Source organism: Sporobolomyces koalae (assembly GCF_050403365.1).
Source record: "Sporobolomyces koalae JCM15063 DNA, S_koalae_JCM15063T_v1_ctg44, whole genome shotgun sequence".
NCBI classification, from domain to species: Eukaryota; Fungi; Basidiomycota; class Microbotryomycetes; order Sporidiobolales; family Sporidiobolaceae; genus Sporobolomyces; species Sporobolomyces koalae.
The window spans coordinates 81,618-104,018 of NW_027481727.1; the positions used below are offsets into that span (position 1 = coordinate 81,618).

At 53.5% G+C, this 22,401-nt stretch overlaps 7 protein-coding genes across 7 annotated transcripts; 3 read left to right on the top strand and 4 right to left on the bottom strand.

The window, feature by feature from the left end:
• Window positions 1-176: 176 nt before the first annotated feature.
• On the top strand, window positions 177-2,639 carry JCM15063_004279 (uncharacterized protein; the record flags this gene model as incomplete). Its single annotated transcript, XM_076680746.1, has 13 exons — window positions 177-638; window positions 707-810; window positions 870-936; window positions 998-1,073; window positions 1,141-1,199; window positions 1,262-1,350; window positions 1,418-1,512; window positions 1,579-1,616; window positions 1,681-1,854; window positions 1,913-2,041; window positions 2,107-2,317; window positions 2,371-2,417; window positions 2,487-2,639. 13 exons carry the CDS (start codon window positions 177-179, stop codon window positions 2,637-2,639), a joined length of 1,704 nt encoding a protein of 567 aa, XP_076532145.1.
• An 83-nt stretch (window positions 2,640-2,722) lies between these two features.
• JCM15063_004280 (uncharacterized protein) lies at window positions 2,723-5,759 on the bottom strand (the record flags this gene model as incomplete). The annotated part of the gene is made up of 8 exons (XM_076680747.1): window positions 2,723-2,839; window positions 2,913-3,410; window positions 3,479-3,817; window positions 3,917-4,177; window positions 4,244-4,356; window positions 4,432-4,516; window positions 4,582-5,453; window positions 5,639-5,759. The coding sequence occupies 8 exons, from the start codon at window positions 5,757-5,759 to the stop codon at window positions 2,723-2,725; spliced, it is 2,406 nt and encodes an 801-aa protein (XP_076532146.1).
• A 349-nt stretch (window positions 5,760-6,108) lies between these two features.
• Window positions 6,109-6,996, bottom strand: JCM15063_004281 (uncharacterized protein; the record flags this gene model as incomplete). Its single annotated transcript, XM_076680748.1, has 4 exons — window positions 6,109-6,431; window positions 6,507-6,594; window positions 6,682-6,872; window positions 6,954-6,996. The coding sequence occupies 4 exons, from the start codon at window positions 6,994-6,996 to the stop codon at window positions 6,109-6,111; spliced, it is 645 nt and encodes a 214-aa protein (XP_076532147.1).
• Window positions 6,997-9,356: 2,360 nt separating this feature from the next.
• On the bottom strand, window positions 9,357-9,962 carry JCM15063_004282 (uncharacterized protein; the record flags this gene model as incomplete). The annotated part of the gene is made up of 4 exons (XM_076680749.1): window positions 9,357-9,523; window positions 9,593-9,681; window positions 9,743-9,870; window positions 9,960-9,962. The coding sequence occupies 4 exons, from the start codon at window positions 9,960-9,962 to the stop codon at window positions 9,357-9,359; spliced, it is 387 nt and encodes a 128-aa protein (XP_076532148.1).
• Window positions 9,963-10,298: 336 nt separating this feature from the next.
• Window positions 10,299-11,043, bottom strand: JCM15063_004283 (uncharacterized protein; the record flags this gene model as incomplete). Its single annotated transcript, XM_076680750.1, has 2 exons — window positions 10,299-10,557; window positions 10,637-11,043. 2 exons carry the CDS (start codon window positions 11,041-11,043, stop codon window positions 10,299-10,301), a joined length of 666 nt encoding a protein of 221 aa, XP_076532149.1.
• A 141-nt stretch (window positions 11,044-11,184) lies between these two features.
• Window positions 11,185-17,347, top strand: JCM15063_004284 (uncharacterized protein; the record flags this gene model as incomplete). Its single annotated transcript, XM_076680751.1, has 8 exons — window positions 11,185-11,219; window positions 11,320-11,693; window positions 11,760-11,853; window positions 11,934-13,298; window positions 13,378-16,455; window positions 16,526-16,763; window positions 16,835-17,087; window positions 17,148-17,347. The coding sequence occupies 8 exons, from the start codon at window positions 11,185-11,187 to the stop codon at window positions 17,345-17,347; spliced, it is 5,637 nt and encodes a 1,878-aa protein (XP_076532150.1).
• A 1,086-nt stretch (window positions 17,348-18,433) lies between these two features.
• JCM15063_004285 (Zn(II)2Cys6 transcription factor) lies at window positions 18,434-21,896 on the top strand (the record flags this gene model as incomplete). Its single annotated transcript, XM_076680752.1, has 9 exons — window positions 18,434-18,762; window positions 18,837-18,856; window positions 18,918-18,939; window positions 18,997-19,137; window positions 19,211-19,579; window positions 19,658-20,140; window positions 20,207-20,341; window positions 20,411-20,996; window positions 21,072-21,896. The coding sequence occupies 9 exons, from the start codon at window positions 18,434-18,436 to the stop codon at window positions 21,894-21,896; spliced, it is 2,910 nt and encodes a 969-aa protein (XP_076532151.1).
• Between the last annotated feature and the right edge of the window lie 505 nt (window positions 21,897-22,401).

The window sequence follows — 22,401 nt, forward strand, 5'->3', positions numbered from 1 at the left end:
CCATCGTAACCTCATCATCCGCCCCTAGTCGAAACTCTGTACAAACAAAACTCAGCACTACGTCGAGACTCTCACGCGCCTCGACTAGCAGAAGCGTCCATGTAAAGCCGTCGAGGTCTCCTCTGTCAAATTCCGTCTCAACAAACAGCAGAACAAAAAGCCTTTCAGGACGGCCCATGGCAAATCCGCACGTCTTAACCAGGACTCACTCGCGCTCAAAGACTCGGCCTACAGCCTCCCCGATACGACCTGGCATCTCGACAGTCGCGCACATCCGTGCTTCAAAGACTTCTAACAGAAGCACCGCGCTTGAAAGCTCTTCAAAGCCACGAGTCACTCCCTCAAGGACGACAAAGCTCGTTTCAACAGCACCATCGCCTTTGATTGCTATCGCAAACTCTTCTCCAACAGTGTTCGGTTATGCTCCGAAAAGGGGGTGTCGAGCACCTCCTGTTACCTTCGAAGGCACCTCGAAAGGATTCGCAAACCTTTGCAAAGTGCGCTACTGCGATGCTCAGCCACGCAGGAACATGATATGGAACGGTCTCGATGGGGACGTCACCCGAGTCGAGATTGAGAGTGCGCTTGGTATGCTGATGCAGCTGGAACCGGTTTGGGAAAACGGGCAGGGCAACATTGCAAGTTTCCTTCAATGTCCTCGTTGGTAACTCAATCGAAGCCAGCTCATCAGCGCTTTCCTTTATAGCTCGGCGACGGAGCGCTCGGTCAGGGCGCCTACTCCGCTTCTCTTTTGTTCGAGATCACGGGGGACATTCGCGCCCTCGATGTAGCGGTGAGGATCGCAGACAAGTTCGCCCTGTCTCTTCTACGTCTGTTTTATCCGAACTGACCAGAGTGTCTCATCCCAGTATACTGGCACTCCAGAATCAAAACATTGAAAACCCGTTCGTGATCTGGACTGGCGAAGCAGATCCTGTATGTTTTATCGGCCTTAGGCTTGGAGGCATACATGAATGATCCAACGCTCTTCGTGTAGGTGTGGCCGACGCACGCTCTGCCTCCCAACAACAAGGCGGACCTGATTTACGCCGGTTGCGAACAGGGCGAAATTGGTTCGTTCAATTCGAGCTCTTTGCCCATCACTTTTCCGACCTGACGCTTTGATTTTGGGATCGACAGTGTCGAATATGGTCAACGCGGCACTCATGATCCTGAAAAGTCCTTGTCTATGGAACATGGTATTTCTTTCGGTCGTTCTCCATATTCGCATTTGCGCCTGACAGGATCAAACGGCGGCCAGGTTCCTCCCGTTTTCAATGGGCCGTCAGTGTTCAACAAGAGTGCCACATATCTTGACCGAGCAAAGGCTTACATTGCCGCTGGAGACGAGTGAGCCGATTCTGCTGGACTTACTGCAATGGAGGACTCGTGAGCTGACGCGCACATACCTTTACAGCACGTACGAGAATTACTTTTTCCGCTTTGTAGATTCAGCAGGATCCATCATACAGCCAGCAGATGGTCGTTGGTGGTCAGTAGGAGATACTCGAGGTGGGTGTGCCAGAGCAACCCACAAAAAGAGACCTGCTGTAGAAGTAGCTGACCCGGATCACGCAGATCCTGGAACCTTGATGCCCTGGAACCGCAGGATGCAGGTCAGACTGCGCTGCGATCCGTTTCCTGCTGTCTATGAGAGCTGATACTGACCAGCTCTAACAGATCGTCCATGGCGCTCTCAAGCTTGCAGCGGCGCACGAAACCCGAACCGCGTTCAACGCGAATCTCACGCGATATTACGACTCGCTCGTCCAGCGCAATGTTATGGACTTTCTCGGAGCGTTGAATCGGACCCGTGGCAGGGTCGAAAATGTGGACATTTTCCGCTGGGACTATGTGAGCTGATCCTCTACCTCGTCGTCTCTCTCGCTTGTACTCACCTTTGCTTGTTCAGTCCGCGATGGAGGAGCATACTGAAGAATCGAAAGGTATCCATGCGCTGTACGATATATTTGGCTCATGGCTCGCCTGGCAAAGATCTTCGGCGACGTATTACCTCTCGAACAATTTCGGCTTGACCATGGTGCGTGCTTTTAGTCTCACTGGAGTAGCCACAAATTCAATTGACCCGATTGTCCGTTTGAGTAGGCACAAACATTCGAGCATCAGATCTTTCTTGGGAACGGCTCCTTTGCCGGACTCGTGACTGGAGAATCAACAGCAAAAGGCCACATGATTGACAGTCTATGGGCACACTGGTCCTTCTACGGATTCTTCCTGCCCAAGTGGTATCGGACTGTCGCAAGCTCAAATGTCGCGCACGGGTTTCAGGGTCGGACGTGGTTGGCGATACCGTTACGTGAGCGACACCCTGTCCTGAAGAGAGGTGGATCGCTGACGATTTGTTGGCAGTCTGGACAAAACACGCACTCCACGTGAATGACTTGACGTTCTGGACTGTAAGCGCTTGTTCCAAAGTCTAAGCAGTTCATCAGCCTTCCACTCATACGCCGATTGCGCGTTCGAAGGGCTCTTATTCTTCTGGTTTCGGCTACATAGTCGGTACAGAAAACAAGGCATCCGCATTAGGGGGAACGCGCTCAAATGCCTCTCCAAAGGTCTCTCCATCAATATTTGCACTGCTTGTTGTTTGCGTTGGCATTCTCGGTGCATTCATATGAGGGATACTTGCAACCTGTCTTTTTTACTCCCTTACTCTTGACTGCAATTGCAGATCACGCCGAGAGATCGATTGCACGACGAATCAGTCCCGCTGATGTACGGTCATTTTGGGGGCGGTCAGCTTGTTCTCGACGTAATCTTCGATCCATTCTTCCCGTTTCTCCGGCTCGTGATTCCACATCAAGTACCGCTTGTCATTCTGCGTCAAGAACAAATGCGCGTCAGTCAGAAAGCTGGAAGCGGAGAATAGGAGAGACAGTGCGGTATCTTGCCTTGAGAGTAGCGTGAACCGCCTTGAGGTCCACCTGATCTGCCATCTCCCTCGCTCCAGTCTCCTCATCGTCTGACTCGTCGTTCCTCGTCCCTTCCTCACCAATCAGTTTGACCTCGTCTCGCTTCTCCATCTTCTTGAGTCGTCCCCAATGCTCGAGGATCGGACTCTCCTTCAACAGGCGGTAGAAATCTTCCTTCGCTTCAACCTTTCTTCGGGATTGCCACGAAGAGAACAAGTCCTCGACTCGATCGAAATTTCGGTCTCCGAACAAGCGCGTGACGTGAGGTGAATCTGAGATTTGAGGAAGGACGTCGTGGAACGGAGTATCGAGGGCGGGTGCATGCTCAGCAAAGAGTGCTTCGACTGCCGAAACTCGTTTGCGATGAAGAGCAGACAGGTGAGAGTCAAACAGGACGCGCTTGTCGCGTGGTGTGAGGGAGGGGTGATCGAATCGAGGATCTTGTGATAGGCTCGGCGCAACATCTTCAAAGTGAGCCTGATGCCAATACCAATAACGTAAGTGTCTGAAGCACCAAGAACATATCCGATGCAAGGAGTTTTCACCTTGTGGTCTCGCACGGCATCAATCATCAGCTGACCAAACTCCCGTTCCGCTTCGTCTTTTCCAAGGTGACTGCGCGCTTGGTGCGCGTGTCGTGCAGCCTTGTCCTTGTCCTGTCGGACTCGTTCTTCTCGTTCTCTAAGAGAAGCAGCCGCACGCGCGGCTTTGTCCTCCTTTGACGTTTTCGAACTCGATGCACCATTGGTCGAAACGGAAGAAGTTGTGGGACCGGAAGTCGAACCAGAGGCCAACGATGCGAGATGCTTCGAGAAGAGCTGTTCTCGAAGCGAAGACGAGTTGACGGCGGCGTAGCGACGATCAGAGGCATGTCGTTTCTTGACCTACACTCACAAAGTCCAGATGTTCCGGGAAACCCGATCAGCGTCAGAGGGCGACCAAGAGAGAAACCCCATTGGGGAATCAGGAGAACATTTCCTCACATCTGCCCACTTGTCCCCAATCTTGATATCTCGATCCTCGCTCAACATGTCCCGGAACTCTTGCTCTGCCTTCTCCGCCGCTTGACGTTTCGTTTCTCCGAGTTCCCGGAGAAACTTTTTGAACTCTTTCTCCTTCTCGCCTTCAGTTTTGCCAAACTCTCGAAATCGCGAATCCTTGCCGTGAGCCTTTTTGAAGTCACTGAAATGGGTTCGAGTCGAAGTGACAGTCGTGGTGAGCAGGGCTCGGTACGCTACAAGAGGCTGTATCATGAATCGGATCGTTCAGTGATTTGGGATCGTCGGTACGAGTCAATAGGGAATCCTCACATCAACCTTGATCCCGCTCTGAGCGAGTTTGGCTTTCGCAGCTCGACGCTCGCGGATTTTCTCCTTACAGAACTCGTCAAAGATGTCACGTCGATCCCGCTGAGTCTTGACCGCTGTTGCGCATGTTGTGGCGACTAATCAGCTGTCAAGGATAGAAAAGCACGTCGAAATCTCGAATCAATACGCACAGTGGTACCGAGGGTCGTTGACGAATTTGGGCAACTCGTTCTCGAACGGCGCCATCGGATTAATATCCTTTTCTCCGAGGAGGACCTGCGAATTGTTGAAGGTCAGCTAAGGCATATACGTCGGACTTGCGCTGCAGCGAGATGATTCACCTTGTACATGGCAGCTGCCTCGACCTGGTTCACCTCGAGTTTGTCTTGCTTCTCGACCGCTTCCGGGTTCACGACTGGGGGTTCGTCCGGTTTCATCGCGAACTCCATCTCTCGCTTCTCCTTCTCTTCAGCTTCGGCGGCTTCTTGTGCCATCTGCTCGGCCATCTGTCGCTGCCAGTCTTCAGTTTCTAGTTCTTCGATCGACGACACGACTCGAGTCTTGGGCTTCTTCTTCTTTGGAGGTTGTGCATCCGTGTTGTCTGTCTCGATTACTGGCGTCGTCTCGGTCGGAACCTCTGCCAAAGTTCCTTCGGGTGCACCTTCAATCTCGAGTTCGAGATGTCCCTTTTCCTCCTCATCTTCGTCCTCCGCCTGGTGATCCCCTTCCCGTTCGATATCTTGTGTGACTTGAACGACATCATTCACAGCGTCGTCCTCTGCTTTGCGTTTTCTAAGCGCGATCCTCTCGTCTCCTTCTCGTTTCTGTTCAAGTTCCTCCTGTTCACGCAGTTCGAGTTGTTCGACTTGATCCTTGATCTCGGGAGGTACAGTCCACACACTCTCTTTCGTAATCGAATGATTGTAAAACACGTTGCCCTTGTTGGTCGTGACTCGGATCCAATCAGTACCTTCGATCGGGAGTTTCTGTTTCGGTTTCTCCTTCTTGTCTTTCTTGCTGCCGCTACTGTTACGAACGGGTTCTGTCGAAGTCGAAGCGGAAGAAGCGGAAACGGCGGGGAAATGGAGTGGAGGATTCATCTGCGCGATCGGGAACCCAGCTGGTGGTGGTGGTGGAGGAGCAGGTGCGAAAGGTCTAGTGTAGGTTGAAACATTGGTGATTGGATTGAACCAGTAAGGTTGTCCACCAGGAGCTACAGGCAGGGCAATTCAGTCGAAAGGAAAGAAGCGTCAGCTCGACTTGGCACCGCTCTACAATCCGGATCATGAGCGCGCAATGCTTTCCAGTCGACGATGATTTGGACAGTGTATGCATGGCAGCAAGATTCCTCCCTGTCGAGGACGCAATGTTGGACGATGATGAAAGTGGTAAACTTACCCTTGTGTTCGGTCCAGGGGGGTGGGACCGGGGCCAGGAAAGGTATCGGTGCTGCCATCTGGTACGTTGTCGGCAGAGCTTGTCGGGAAGTCGCGGAGAGCGAATGATGATCAACGGTCATGACCTTGATCCTTCGTGTCTCACTACTTTCTCTCGCTCCTCAAGTCGGTTTGACATTGGCAACTGCCACTCGCCTCAGCAATGTCACACCCCCTGATCAATCGAAACTCGCTGTATTGTGCTCGATTCTCGGATTACTGCAGAAAGACGCTCTTTACACAATTCCGATCAACGTGAACACAAGTGAATACGCCCAATCCGCCAACGCTGAAGAAAAGGAAGTGGTATAAAGGAAGAGTAATGAGAACAGAAAAGGAGGGCGAAGTTCCCCCAAGGAATTGTAAAACGTGGGAGTCTGAGCATGTACAGCTGATAATTGATGTGAGAGGTTTGCATCTCGAGTGCTGACTCTAAGCGGCGAGCATGAGCGCAACGATTCCTGCTCCCAAGACCGTACCTTTCGCGGCCGATTTGAGACTCGGTCCTGCTCCACTCCCTGATCCAGACGAACCCGACGCCGCTGAACTAGGAGCACTGCCATTCGAAGTCGAAGTAGGGTTCGACGTCCCAGCTGATGCCGACGATGCGGCTCCGGCAACGGCCGAAGACGCAACAGACGATCCCGACGAGGTCGCCGAAGCGAACCTTGAGCTGTAACTCGAAATCGTGCCGAGGTTCTCTTTGCAGAACGAGGCAAAGTTGGAAGCGTCCGTAACGGACGAACCTCCGTAGCCTATACGTAGCGCAAAAAACCAAGTGTTAGAGGGATTGAGAACGAGTCCTTGGTTCGTGATCAAGTGTTGCTTACAGGAACCGCAGGTATTCATCGCGTTCAAAGGCGCATCACCGCACGCACAGATACCGATTTGGGTGTACGACCCCAAATTGGTACATTTCTGTTCCGAATCAAGTCATACCGAGAATGAGAATCAGCGTCAATTGCGTCGCTCCACGAAGAAAAGAAGAATGTTCGATAGACTAACGGTCACTTCAGAGACCCATCCCGAGCATTGACTGCCACAGTTGCCTTCACCGTTGACCGCTTTCGTCAACAACCCTTCCAACGAGTTGATCGCGGTTTGAGTACCCGATTGTCGTTTCGAAAGTTGGCTTTGGAACGCGCGAGTCACTTTGAGCGCGGCATGTTCGTTCGAAGTCGTCGGGATCGCAAAAGCTGTACAGCAAAAAAGGTGGAGAGATCACGGGATCAGGTTCCGGCTTTCTTTTGGATGTGGGAGCATAGGGTTCCACATACCAGATGTGAGAAGCGAGAGCACGAGAGTCGTCGAGAAGAGCATGTTGTGCGGTTGATGGTGCGCTGATTTCAGATCCGAAAGATGCAGTAGGAGGAAAGAAGGGTAAGGACAGAAGAGAGCGAGAGCAAAGCGAGGTGAACGGGAGCAAGCGGGTGAGGCGCGTGCACCGGCCGAGAGCCAAGAAAGGGGGAATTGAGCTATCATTGAACGGTTCCGAAAGGGCTCCCGGCAAAAAACGGCAACGGCTGAAACGTTGCATAGGCTCGAGACACGAGAGGCGCGTCAGTAAGGAAGGGCAACAGGTGCATGAATGCAATGTCATGCATTCCACGAAGTCTTTCTTCGGAAGTGGGCGAGGTGAGCTCAAGCTGATGGCGCGCGCACGAACGTGGGGGTCAGCACACGTACGATATGTACGCTAGAGCCCGGATGAGACATGATTCATGGATGAGACAACGCGGACAGATTTGGACCGATCATTCCTCTGAGCTTGTAGCAAGTCCAGCAAGAACTATTTGCTTTCTTCGGTCTCCATCGCGAATGTTCAGAGCAAACGCCAATCTCAGAATGCCAGTCATTCCTATACATTTCGGAGGTCGAAGACACTGACGGATTGACCGCGGTACATCGACCGCTACTCTTTGTTTTCGGCGAAATTGCGCCAAACAGGCCTAGCTCAACAAGGCGGGAAATCCCGCCGCAACGACCCTCGCGACCGCATGGATCCACTGCCTGGCTTTACATGCGGCGCCAGTCTCGAGTGCAGTCTTGGCGGATTCAACAGCGTCGTGTCAGTTGTCTTTGGCTGCGGAGTGGGCAAGCCAAAGGAGATTTCATCTTTGCGCAGCTGCAGGCTGCAAAGGAAGCGACGTCCGCTGGCTTTTTCCGATGCCTCCGCCGGACTGTCACTTTGCGCACGAGGGTACGCGCTCATTTCGAGTGTTTAGTATTCAACGAACCACAAAAATGGTATCATAGCAAAGCCAGCCCCACTAAAGGATCGGGCACGGCTCGCTCCTGAGCTATGGCTAAGCCTACCCGACAATATGAACAGCGACACTTGTCAACACGACGCAGCACTTGCGTTTCTGAATCGATCCGAAGTATGTGTAGTGAGGTCCAAGCTTCCGCGCGCAACTGTGTGCTTTTTGCCCATGAACGTGCCGACGATGCTGTTGATGAGCCCGTTCACTTCATCTTAAGAGGCTGACCTAGCCTTCAACTCTGGAGAAAGCAAACAATGAGGGGGAAGAACAATAAGCGTCGGAAGAAGCTGGTGCACAACATGGCTGAGTAGAAAAAGAAGGCGCCAGAGCGAAAGAAGGAGGAAGACGCGTATACGCAAGAGGCTACAGAGGACGCGCTTACAAATTCCGCAAATCCCCTTCTCCGCGTGGAACAAGGGTCGAAAGCGAGTGGCAGCGAGCGCGGCGGAAAGAGAGGAGGAAGAGGACGGGGGAAAATCGGCGTGGGCCCTGCGCGAGGTCAATCCGTAGGCAAAACTACTTATCGGCTGCCGGCTGGGGTAATCGAGTTCGTCCGCGCAGAAACCTTGGAAGCTGTGCAGCAGAAAACCTCGAAAGAAGTAGGAAAATTTGACGCTCACAAGAATTACATTGTTCAAGACTTTGTCTGTTGAAGTCTCTTCTGCGAGAATTCGAAAGTCACCTAGGTCATCCTACGAGATTCAGGATGACCTTGCTGAGCTTCGATGCTCCGAAGATAAGGCTCCCTCTGTCAAACTCCTGGTTTTGTAATTCTTGTGGTCGTCAAGTTTGACTACCTCTTCGAAGGTTTTTTCTTGCACAGCTTCCAGGGTTTCTGCGCGGGCAAATTCAATGGTCCCGGCCGACAGCGCCTAGGTGGTTTTGCTCAGTCCTCCTCCCGCGGATTCTCCTCGCGCACGGCACGCGCCGCTCGGGCTCCTCTCTCCTTTGGAGCATGCGAAAGAGCCAGTAATCGATCGTATCGCACTGCCGGTGGGAGTCACAAGACGGGAAGTGGAACGTTGTTGCCAGAGAAGCCTGCTGATGATCCCGCGCAGGCACCGCTCGTACCCGGATTTGGACGCGGCCGGGTTTCAGAGATTGAGCACCGGCAAGTCGTTCGATACTAGGTGCTGAGCGACAGTTTACGATGGACAGGCGCCGCTCGATCGTGTGCATGAGGGTGAAACAGAACAAAGACGTAGAGGTTAAAATGTTTGACGACCAGCCACGAGGCTCCTGGCTCGCGGACGCTCACGGTCCCCCTTTTCTGTCTCACACACCGCTGAAATTCCAATACCCAGAGCGAGTTCTCGCTATTGCCTCGAATATGTTTAAGATCGCTTACGAACACAACAATGTCTTGCACTTCAGTAAAATTTACGTTTTCCTGGATCAATGTACTGCAGATTTCGTTTAGTTGTTCTTGACTTGGTTAGCGACGTTGGCAGCTTGTTCCTTGTCGGCACCGTTCAAGAGTGCTTCTCCTTGCGCAACTTCGTGCTCTTTGCCAGTAGCCTTGCCAGCGAACTTCTTGGCAAATCCGTTCACCTTGTCTCCGAAACTAACCTTGTCTTCGTGACCTGAAACCAAAAAACTCGAATTAACATCAGCATAGAAGGGGCAAACCAAAGAAGGAGGAAGAGGGTTACCTCCGTCAGCATCGGGCATGGTCGAAGCGCCCTGAGACGACTCCACCGTTGGTCGCTCTCCGTTCGACTCCCATTTCTGAGTGATTTGACTTAGCCCCGGGTACGATGGTCAGTATCTTCTACAAGACACGAGAAGACAACCCTTCTCACTTGAAGTGTCCATCGGCTTGGGTCTGGGACGGTACAGAGTCCGAGACGGGTTGAGCAGGTTGGTTCGAGCCCGTGTTTTGGATTTTCGCATCGGTACGAGTAGCGGCGGGGACGAAAGAGGTCGAGTTCTGGAATCGGCAACAAGGGTGGGGGAACGGACGTGACTCTTTAGGTTTCGAAACTCCTTGGGAGCTGGGATACTCGAAAGGTTACTCACCATAATGATGTTCTGGAGGTACGTAGGTGTAGCGTGAGGGAGGAAGAGCGGCGGATGCCGAGCGGGGGGATCGGCTCCGCTGGGATCTGTCGTCCGCGTCAGGTTACGTCATTCAACTACTTTCGTCGATCTCTTGATACAACAGGTGCTGCGACTTGGCTTGGAAAGCCAAGTTTCAGCTTGGAATCTACTATATTGCGAATCGCAATGGGATTCATTGCGGCAAGCGAGAAGGATCTTATGTGGCACTCTTCCGAATTGCGTATAATGATCGCTTTTGAGCGGTCCGGCCGCTATGGCTATGTACATGCATGCGTTTCAATGGGATGAAATTGTACATCATGCCTCTCCACGCTCTTTGGCCACCTCGAGTTCAACCTCGCGTACTCGTTCACACGCTTCGACGAGTTTCTCAAACAAACTCGGGGGCAACTGCATCAACCCGAGTTCGCTCACGAGTCGGTACGCGACCTTGTTGCGTTCGTAACTGCCCGCAACGATTTCACCCGTTTTGCCCCGGACGAGGAACGACGCGAGAATGTCTTGAGGTTGAGCGGTACGTTGCGCTTCGGCCGGGTTGCGCTGATCTCCCAAATGACTGTCGGAATCCGTGTCAATGATATGATCTCAAGTTCAAGGAGCGTCTCGATGAGATGTTGAGAGAGACAAGGACGAACATGTAGGTATCGACGCCACCTTCGAGCGAAGAAGACACGACCGATTTCGCCAACGATTGTACCCACAAATCGTGTTCAATGTTGTCCCTCAGCACCTCGTGTACGAGGTCTAGAAACTGCGGGTTCTCTTGAAAGTATCGCGGCAGGATCTCGGGTTCACCTCGAGTCGTCGTTGGCGCTGATGAAGACAAGAGTCCGATCGTCGTTGGGGAGAACGAGCTCGACGGTGCAGGGGTTGGCAAGAACGAGAGGGCGTAAGTCGGCTTTGCTGCAGTAGTCGAGGGCGGTGCTTTCGAGGGTTGCGGATGCAAGTACAAGCCGGGGTATGCTCGAGATGCAAAGGACGACGAGTAGCGTACGCTCCCTATCCGTAATCGTGTTGCGTTTGCCCGTACTATGGAAAACATGGTGTCAATGAGAGTGGAAACAAGCGAGGTGAAAGTCGCACGAGTGTACTCCGTCATTCTCGACCCTCATCTGTGCTAGCGGCCAGGACTGTCGCGACTGTCGCCGTACGGCGAGCCCACCTCGTTACACGCCCTCCGACCATGAGAGCCGGGGACCAGGCTCAGTCTTACCAAGAGTGAGCATCGATCGTCATCCAACTTGTCGCACTCCTGACTCCCCTCTGCCTCTCGTGCTCGTCCAAGTCATAGGGCTCGATACGCGACTGCGGTAAACAGTGCAGAACAAACCTTGCTGCACCTCGTTTCGACTCCTGATCACGCGCTGTGGAAACCGCTCGCCAACACCTGTTCGCCTTCCTCGTCAACAAACGCAACGACACCATCCGCCGAAGCTCTCTCTTCGACAAATGCGACAGCTGGAGCGGCGACGAAATCAACTTTGCGAGTAGACGGTCAAAACCCGTTGGACCCGTGGCGGATCAAGCTGCACAAGCGCTCTTGCTCCTTCTCGTCAAGTTCGTCAGGATCTGCAACCGCAGACGTCGTTCGAGCATCGGTCGAAGTACCCCTCGAAGATGCCGGGATCGAACGAGAAGGATTGCTCGAGAGTTTCAGGGTCGCACTTCAGTCGACCGAAATCAGGTCCAGCTGTTAGTCGATATCGGCTCATTTTCGATTTCTGCTTTGTTTGCTGAGTCACTCTCCGTTTCAAACAGGGGACAAACTCGTCGAACAGGCGACTACCCTCGAAATTCTAGATCCACTGACAAAGGTAGTCAAAACTGATTATCGACTCGGATGGCCTGCCTCGTACGCGCCTCTTTTTCCCGTTTCAACGATGTCTTGACAATGTCACTGATGAGCCATATGGCGTGTGTACCCTTTTCCAGACCGAAAGATACCGTCACCATTTCGAAAACGATTCCTTCTAGCTCTGATTTTCTCATCCAAGTCGCGAGTTCGCTACCCCGCTTTGCCGATGAACCCTCTTTCCTCCGTCCATCTCCCCCTTATGTTCGATCTCACGTCAACATCCAAGCCTGGGTCTTTCACATCGTACCATCCCCAACGACCCTACCGCCGACAGCGAAGCGATCGACCCATCACCTGAGAGTTTCGATGTACTGGTCATGGAACCCAAACACCCGGTTGAACCCCGCTTCCTCTTCGACTTTGTCATCATCATCGTCGTACCTCGCAACGCACATGCCTCACCTCGTAGCGTCTCTCGTGCACTACGTCCGATCGACCCGAGTCAGGATTCCGACTTTGCTCGATTGGAATCGAGAACAAGGAATCGAAGTCGTCAGTGAAGGGTGGGACGAGAATGCTTCGAAATGGACTGCCGAATGGGATTCAGTGTTTACCGAACCGGGAACCGATGATCGACTCGGTTCGGAGCAGACAGTCAAGGTTCAAGTTCCTACACCTCTGTCCTCGACGACGATGACGACGACAACTGGAAGGGATGGTTGGGACATTCGAATCGAATCGAAACGGACAATCATCGATACGACCGACAAAGAACCGTTCCGATTCGCGATCGAGACCAAGAGTGGTACTGCCAACAGGCTCGTGCTCAAGGTGGTACAAGATCGGATCGAGGACAAGGATGGGTTGAACAAGGTCAAGATTGCCATTACGAAACTCGTAGGAGGGAAAGGGATCAGGATCAATGGACAATTGACAGAAATCAAGGTGGTCGACTCGGATCAAGACCAATTCGACATTTCCGAGGAGGAAGCGACCTGGAAACGAATCCTTGAACACCCGCAGCAGAAAGACATCAATGAAGGAACTGTCGTCGCGAACACGACTCGAACTCCTTCGATTCGAGACAGTTCTGCCATCTCTCTCCGATCGACGACGGGTTCGATCGCAACAAACGCCACTTGTTCAATCACGACCCAGTCTCAAATCTCGACCTTGTTGCGTCGCAGTTACATCTACTTTCTCTCCCTGTTGCAAGAACCCCCTGCCAAGTGGAAACCGATCACGGACTCTGCTTCGGGAGTGACCATCACGCAACTCTTGTCCCCCGATCCCACGTTGACGATTTATCGAGCCGAAGCCGTGTTTGTTGGAGTAGGAGTTTGGGACGTATTTGCGAGCGTGCTCAGTGGAGGAAAAGGAAGTTGGGACAAAGGACTCGACGAGACGAAACTGATACGACAAGAGCGGGGGAGAGCTACCACGAACGGCGCCGAGTTGAGCGAGTTGTGGTGGGAAAAGCGCAAGGGGAATTGGCCAGTCGCGTACGTTCTCTCCCCCCCTCAGTTGTATCGCCATTACTAACGGCAATGAATTTTTCTTCGTTTTTCAACTTTTGCACAGACCACGAGACTCGGTCTTCTTGAGGACTTCGTACAAATCACCGACTTCGATTCACATCTTCTCGTCCTCGACCGACGACACTTCGCTGTTCCCTGCGATCCCTCCAGTGCAACCTCCGACCATCCGTACACAGACGGATCTGTCGGGTTGGTCGATCGAATCGCTGTCGCCGACTACGACTTCGATCACGCTGTTGGACCAATCCGATCCGAAAGGGTGGAGTAACAAATCTTGGACTCCGAACCAGCTTGTCCAAGCGGTCGCAGGAGTCAGGGACTTCACTCTCAGGAATGGTGCACCCCCAGTCGTGACGAGATTGAGTGGAGCGAGGAAACGAGAAGTCGGTTACGATCACGACAAGGGCACGTTCCGAGTCGAGTACGAATGTGATGGACCTGCTTCTGTCTCCCATTCGGAGTCCGACCACGACACAAAGAGTGACACGTCAAGTCTCGCCGAAACCGTCTCGTCCACTTCGACTCGAAAACCGTCACCAGGAGAACCGACCAACGTTCTCCCGATTGAACTCGAATTGAGATGCGACGTCTCGGTGTGGTCCCCTCACGGACTCGAACTCATGGTTGATCCTCCACCTTCATCCGTTTCGTGTTTGTCACGACATCGTCTCTCTGCTGGAGGCGGTTTGTGGCTCACGATCGAACACCCTCCCTTGATCGTCGAATCTGAAGGCAAAGTCACCGTCACGGTCAAGAAAGCTTCGAAAGGTGGACCCACAGGAGGGTCCGAGAAGGGAGGAGTCAGTATCAATGGTGCGAGAGTCAAAGTCGATGTCGAAGTGCTCGAGGATGACAAGATTCGAGAACTCGAAGGCAGGAAGAGGCGCAAGATCAGTCCCGTCCCGCTCGATCAATACGACACGCTTGGTGCTCGAGTTTGGACCTCGTCCTCGAGTCCTGGCAGTCAGGCAGATTTGAGGAGGACTTCGAATACGGTCGAGGGCGACAAGCTCGAAGGACTATCTCTTGCACGCACAAAAGTCGGCGAAGCAGGAAAGACCGAAGAAAATACGAAAGCTACCTTGAACGTAGCGACTGATGGTTCGTCCGCTGCGCTCGACATCGCTGCTCCTTTGATCGATTCCAATGTCGGTACTTTGACTACGTCGACTTCGGAGCCGACCTCCTCGACAGACAAACCTTCCCTTGAACCACCAGCAGCAGCTCTCGAGGCACTCGCGTACCTCCAATCATTCCATGCCGAACAAGGTCCAGATCTGACGGATCCCGCACCGGGTTGGTCAGTCGTGTCGGAACGTGGCGGTACCGTGGTTCGCAAAAAGACAGTCCCAGGCATCTCGACAACGTTCCCAGTCTATCGTGGAGACAAGATTGTGCAAGGGTTGACGGCAGACGAGATTGCGAGCGTCGTGACGAGCACGGGATGCAGAAAAGTTTGGGACGAACGAGTTGAAAAAGCTGTGCCCCTCTCAAGCTATGGAAACGGAGTCTCGACGACCGCACTGTCGACAAAACCGGCGTTCCCGTTCAAAGGTCGCATCTTTTACGTATCGACCGTCATCGCGTCAGTCAAGGTGCCGTCAGCCTCGTCGACCTCATCCACTTCGACCGTGCTCTTCGTCGCATCCGCATCTTACACTCCGCCTCCAGCCGAGACTGATCCGTTCGACCCCGCCCGGACAAACCCGAATTCTCTCTTGACGGGTGAGGTCCTCCTCGAAGGCTGGATCCTCGAGACTCTCGACCCGTACACCTCGTCGGTCCTCGCGATCCCTTCGACCCGGTGCACGTACCTTGCGTGCATCGACCAGAAAGGGTCTGTTCCGCTCGCCCTCAATCAAGTCCTCAACGCCAACCTCGCCAAGAGCATCGCGAATGTCGAGACCTTGGGCAAGACGAAAGGACCGTTACCGCGTATCTGGAGTCCGAGTAACGGGGTGCAGATCGAAGGACCTCTCAGTGAGGACGATGTCGGTGACTGCGTGTGGAAACTGGGCAAATCAGTCGGCGAAGGACACAGTCGGGTCATCACGGCAAACTTTGGAGAAGAAGAAAACACGTTCCGCGCCCTATTCAAGGTCGGGGGTCGCAACGATCGTGGAACGAGCAAAGACGATGTGACCACTCGGGACGATGTACTCGAGAAGAAATCGCCCTCGACTGCGACAAAGTCCCTCGCGGTCGGTTCGACCTTGCTCCGTAGTGAGCTGCCCCGAAGCGCATCACTTAATTTCGGTACAGCCGCCCCTCCAATTCTACACAAACCTGCGATCACATCTGAACTGTCGCACAAGCGGAGCCGGGGGTCATTGCGTTCGAAATCTCCTGCAGCCCCACCCGTCGCAACCGGTGCTCCTCCTTCTGTTTCCGGCTCTGCCGTCTCGGTCACTCCAGCTTCCTCAAGCTCGTTGACTTCGCCGAATGATCCGAATGCACACGACACCGTTATTGCGGAGCTGATTGTCGATCTCAAGCAGTACCCGCACGGCTACTCGGTTCTTGCCTCCTCGGCGCTGCTACCCGCACTCTCTCCCGAACAGGGTTCGACAACGTCAAGTCTCGTGTCTCTCGACGCGCTACCTCCCAAGTCTCTTGCGCCATCTTCCGCTCTCGCGCCAGTTCTCCCCCTGCGCCTCATCGCACACGATGCGCCACTTCCGTCCATCCTGACCGCTTCGCTCGACGCGTGGAAGCGCGCGAATCATCTCGTTCGCCTCATCATCCCGACCTCTTCTGTCACTCATCCGCTTCAAGACCCTCTACGAGAACCCGTCAAGTCGATCGAGAAACCGGAATGGTACAAGTTGCTGACCGACGAAGGCGGAGCTCTCGTCGAGATCAAGATCGTGCCGCTCCCAGCGCCGGTTCCAATTCCAGGTCAGAACCTCATCTCGACATCCGACAAGACGAAACCGAAACCCGTCTCTTCCGGAGTTGGCGCGAATGAACCGACTGGTCTGGGCAAAGTGACTGGTCAAGCAAATCGCACTGTCATGTTTAACGGAGAGAAGGTGGTCGTCATGAGTCAGAAAGAAAGTCGAGCGGTGTTGGCTCGGTTCGAGGACGAGGACGCGCCACTGCAAGGGGCCAAAATCAGTCGGTAAGCTCTCGCTGCGATTCTTGACTCGCGTTTTCCCTCCTCGACTGACGAATCTGGGGATCGGTTCCAGTGTACCTCCCCGGCGGCGCAAGTCTGCTTCGCCTGCTAGCGAGGGAAACCTCTCGACTCTTCCTGTCGAACTGCAACAACCGCTTGCGATCGCGACTCATCTTCGTGCACCGATTCCTTCTACGCCCGTTACGGACGATTTCGAATTCCCGGATCCAAAGTCTCCCGGAATGATGACTCCGGCGTACGAATCTGGACGAGATTCACCGGCCATGTCGAAGTCTGGATCCGTTCAAGCCGTGCGTTCAATTCCAGCGAGTTGCATTCACGCGCATGGGGGTTATCTGCTGACGAATTTGTTCGGCACTAGGGGTCTCATCGACGCGGCACAACAAGCTCCGAGTCGACTCCTTTAACGGGACCGCTCTCTGCAATCCTCGGCTCATACCCTCTTGCTCGACTCGGTTCGAGCATCGTCAACGCGACAACTCCCTCTTCTGCACAAGCTCCGCTCGTACCTGGTGGTCTCCTCGTGCAGAAACGAGGGTACAGTTTGGGATCTGTCATTGCAGTTGCCCTGATCGCCTTCCTGCTCGGATCTTTCTTGCGTTCCCTGTTGACCCGTAAGTTTTACATAGAACCTCAAGCGTCGATTCTGTGCTCACGGAGTCGCGCCAATACAGCTGCCGACTACATTGTGTACCATGCGGTTCCGGCGACGTCGTCTGCCACCTCCTCGAGCGTCGCGGGCGATTCTGTCGAAAAAGCGCTCCTGACCGCGTTTGACCCTCATCGAAGGTGGAAAGAAGCAAAACGTCTTGTCGAGCTTCGAACCGGGTTCGTCGGATGGGATTTGATCGTCGCGGCCGTCAAGCGTGATTGAAGGATTCCCTGGGTTTTCTCATTCTCTCGATATCGATTTATACTACTAGCCTGGTTTCTCATCATCTCCCATGTTGTCGTCTCTTAACTGTTCATTTCCCAATTGCAAAAGACCTTGCAGACAAAGTTGTGACCTTCTCATCGGGGTCCTTCTGTTCGAGCCCATCATCATTATTGCTGCCTTGTTTCGCGGCCTCGCTCCAGATGCAGGACGAAAGGTAAAAGTCTCAGCTCTGTCGATCGTTCATGCGACTTTTGACATCCGCGCTTCGAAACTCGAGAGCCGTCGGTCAACTCGGACACTCGCCTTTCACTTTCGTCACTTTTGCACTCTGTTATCCTTTTCTTGGCTGTCAGCGGTTCAAGATCCGAACGGTCATGATCTACTCGAGCGACGCCGACAGGGTTGCGGGCGAAAACTGCAGTCGAAGACATTCAACGTTGCTGTTCAGCTCGCTCGCACATTTTCCCGACTACGATCATTTGTGCAGTTTTCGCTCGCCTCCGTTCGACAACCACAGAGGTCCTTCTTTTCCTGCGGATGCAAGTCGGTATCGATTCCTTCGGACTTGATGTCGCGCGAACGAAGCTAAAATCCAAGGGTTCCGTGGGGGGAACTACCTGTACGACCAAGCTTCGAGTCAAAGGATAAGGCAGACGAAAAAGCAACGGCAACAAGCAATAGTCGGAATGGAACTAGTCGCCCTTGGCAGGCGCCCACGCAAGTCCGAAAAACCACGTTTCAAGGTGAAAGCGTATTAAATAGGGAGCAAAGCTAAGCTGAATTCGAATCAATTGACATACGGAGCTTCGGCCTAAGTTACCGAGCCCTGTCGCTTACAGCCGGGCCCGTCCACGCATTGATACAACTCGCTGCTCCCAACAAAGCAAACCTATCGGTGGGTATACTACGACTGGGGACATTCGATCTCGGGAGCGTGTCGGTCCCCTTGCGCTATCAGAGAATCGCCCGAGTCGTCACCGCCAGCCAACTCTCGCCTCCGCCGAAACCCAACCAAATTCAAACCACCACCTCGGACCCGCTCGCCCCATACTCGCACAGGAGGTCGGCTCGTCCCTCCTGTGAATGCAACCTCGTCCAGCATTGCCGTTCCCTCCCCAGATCGCGCCCGAAGTAGCTGCACCACTTCGCTTCGACGCCGCCGCCTCCACACATCTCGGACCACCTGCCACGTTCGATCACGCGACCACATTCGATTCCATGGACGACAACGGGTATCCTGGACCTGACTCTGGCACCGGAGGACCGGGACCGAAGCGTGGGAAACCCGCGGGGAACGGCGCAGACAATCACAACACGACCAAAGCAGGCAAGGACAAGGGCAGCACCGCAGTAGACAAGAAAAAGACGAGATCGAAAGCAGCATGCTCGAGTTGCAAGAGTGTCAAACAAAAGTGAGTACTAACTTATCGCCGCGTTTCGTGAGTTGCGGTGCGCACGCTCAATCCCCTTTTCTTCCTCCTTCCAGGTGTGAAGGTCCGCCGTTTGGTAAGTGTTTAATGATCGCTTCCATTGTATCGCTCGACTGATATCTTGGATTTCGAAACAGTCCCCTGCCGAAGATGCGAATTGTGAGTTGCCGCATGACGCCAGTCCGATCGCGGCTTACCAAATTCGTGCCAAAACAGATACAAGCTCGATTGTCAGTTCCCGCCGGGTACCAAAACAATTCCTAGACCACCAGAAGTGATCGGTGTCGGCAATGGCGGTGCAAGCGGACCATTGGCGAATGCACTTGTCGGAGAGCCATCTCCAGCAGTCGCGCAAAAGTCAGTTTTGATATTCGCTTCCTTTCAGGTGCCATTCGTCAACAGAAGTTGACTCTCGTGTGTGTGTGTCAAGGTTGTTCGAAATTGCAGACCGATTGCAGTCGATCGAGTCTGCGCTACATATCAATACTTCCGCATTCGCATCCCCTTCTCACCCCGCACAGCAACACCACCATCGCCTCGAGTCTTCCTCGTCTCACCATCCAACTATGTCTGCTGCATCTTCTGACGCTGGCGACGAGGGCACAGCCGGCACCGCTTCTCCGTCCGACGTTGCGTGCGCCGCTGCTGCCAACCCGATCAACGAGATCAATTTTACGGTCGACTCGGTTGTAGGCCAACCTGGATTCACGCCAATACCTGGCGCCGAAGATTACGGTGCACCCGATGTTCTGCGAAGAGGTGTCTTGAGACAGGAAGAGTGTCAACAATTGTTTGATTTGTACGTTCGATTCTTGCCGATACCAACTAGTTCTTGCGCCTTGGAGTAAACTCAAAGAGTATTGCTTCCTTGAAACAGCTTCTTCCTGTCTATTCACCCGTGGCTCATGAACTTTTCGCTCGATTCTGACCGAGACGCTCTCGCGGTACGCGCTCGAAGCCCGCTCCTATTTCACGTCATCCTTCTCCTTTCGACCGCCTATTCTTCGACTTTCCCATCACAGCTCCACCTCACACTCGTGACGTTCACGAACAACATTCTCGCACCCCAAATCTTGTCGCCCCAGCCGCACGAACTCACGACCGATTTCATCCGCGCTCTCAACCTGCTCAACCTGTACAAACCTGTCCAACTCGGACCGAGACGAGCTGAAGGCAAGGACGATGCCGAAGCAATTCGAGTCAGCAAAGTGAATGGCAATGCGAGTTGGATGCTCCAAGGGGTGTTGGCTCGCACGGCCGAGAGGTTGCAGTTGTCGACTTCGGTATCCAAGTTCTCGCGTGCGTACTCGGCGAGTGCTTCGGGAACACCGATACCCCACGCTCTATTGCGAGATCTCAGGTTGGTCTATGATCTTTTGGGTGTTCGGAAACCTAGATTCGAGCTGATTCGAGTTGTGGTTGTCAGATTGTACTATTGTCTCTTGTGGCAAGACGTGCAGGGTAACGTGCAGAGCGGTCGTCGGTGCAACATGGAGGGAGCTCAGGCGTTGACGACGACAAGATTGTTCTCGTCACTTAATGCGCAACCTTATGATGTTCGGTCAGTTGCACAGCTTCGCGTGTCCTTACCCGAGATGATCTACAGTTTTGTTAACCACACTCTTTACAGTCTTGCGGCAAGTGTCGAAATGACTGAACTCGCACGACCGATTCTTCGATCTATCAACTACGAAAAGACGCGCATGATTCCCAAAGCGGACCTCGATCGATTCAACTCGGGTATGAAATCGTTCGAAGATACGTGGGTGCCAATCTTGATTCGACAACTCGCGGTCGACCCGTTGGCAATGTCGGTCGTGAGCCCGTTCAAAGAGTTTGTCGTCATGCAACTCAACGCGACATGTTACTGTTACTGGAAGAAGGAGGCGAAATTGTACACGGGTTCAAACTCGAGTGACGCGTCGGGACCGATTGGAGGCAGCGATGGAGGTCGACCTGCAAGCAGTCACAGCGAACGCACGAGGAAACTCTTGCGAGAAGGCGCGCCAAGAGGTCTCACGGATTGGGAGTTTGACGGACTCGGCCATTGTGTCAGATCGGCAGAAGCACTCGTGTTCAACCTCAGCGAGGAAAGTCGAGTCCCTGGAGCGTGGAGAAAGGTTCAGTGGGAAGAGGCCGAGAGAAGCGATGGATGGAGGAAACTCGTGCTCGACGATCAGATTGTCGAGCAATCGAGATGGGGTATGGATGCGATCGTGAGCTCAATCTCATTTTCCTCTTCGCGATCGCGTGAAAAGACTGATCCTCTGAGAAATCTTTGCGTATTCAAGACTTGCATCTCTTACGTGTTCCCGCTCGTCTTCCTCGCAAAACTCGTCAACGAGGGACTCTTGACGACAAACCTCAAGCTCTTGCGCCACGCGACTCCGCAACCGGCGTGGTTGTATACTCAGAAACTGCCGCGCCTGCTCGAACTCGGATCATCTTTCCTCGACGCGATCGCACCCAATTCGCACCACCCTGCCCGCTCGCAAGCTCAAGTCTTGCGCACCTTGCTCGACACGGGCGTCAAAGGTCGTATTCCAACTCCGACCATGACGGCGGGCGAGATCCCTTCGACTGGACCATCGAACGCATCGACGGTCATGAGTTCGAAAATCCCTCCACCGCCACTACCTGGACAAGGGCAACCCCAATCTCGACCCCAGAATTTCAACCAGAATCCGTTCCCCCCCAACCCAGTGGCGACATATCCTCCACAAACCTCGCCAAACCAGCTCGATGCCAACTCGCTCGCAGCGTGGACCTCGCAGAATCAGCAGCAACCACCACCGCAACAACAACAGCCGCAAGGTCTTGCCGGATTTGGACAACCTACGCCTCCTGCACAATCGCAAGGGTTCGTGCCTGGAATGGACCAGGCGTTGCAAAACGTCCTGAGCGATTTCGAACCCTTGTTTGGCGTCGAGAGCGGACAAAATTTTTGGGATTACGGCAACCTCTCGACGAGTAGTGGAGGGTCGGGAGCTACCCCTCAAGGGTACCCATCTGGAGGAACTCCTACTGCTGGAGGAGGAGGAGGGGGAGGGACCGAAGCCGGTGGGATCGATTGGAGTGAGTTCATGCGTTACAGTTCGAATCGTACCATGTTCTGAACACACTCCTCTCGTCTCTCTCTCTCTCTTCCCCTTTTGCACTGGGCAGCTCTTTCGGCTCCAATCATGCTTCAATGAACAACGCGAACCCCCAGCTCTGTACAAGCATCCGTTTACTTGCTATTGTCCTCCTCTCTCTCTCTCTTCCCATATCTCTGTGTCAATCTTCCATCTGTCTATGTCTCTTTTTTGCTCTCTCTGTCTCTCTCATATATCGTACATCCGCTTTGGATCTGTCTTCCTGGTCTTGCCTTCTAGCTTTGTGTTCACTCGGGTTGTTGTCATCGATTTTCTTTACCTTCTTCCTCTTCTCGGGAAAAAGTCGTCAAGCTTGCGCGATATGACTACTACACGTATCAATGAGGAGAGCAAAAGAGAAACTTGAAACTTTTCGTCATGATATTCGGACAAGATTTCGTGATTGCCCATTTAGAAATCGAAATCTATGCAGTCGAAAAGAAGGCTGGCGCGACTCCCGTCTCGGTCGATCTCCGCACTAGCCCTC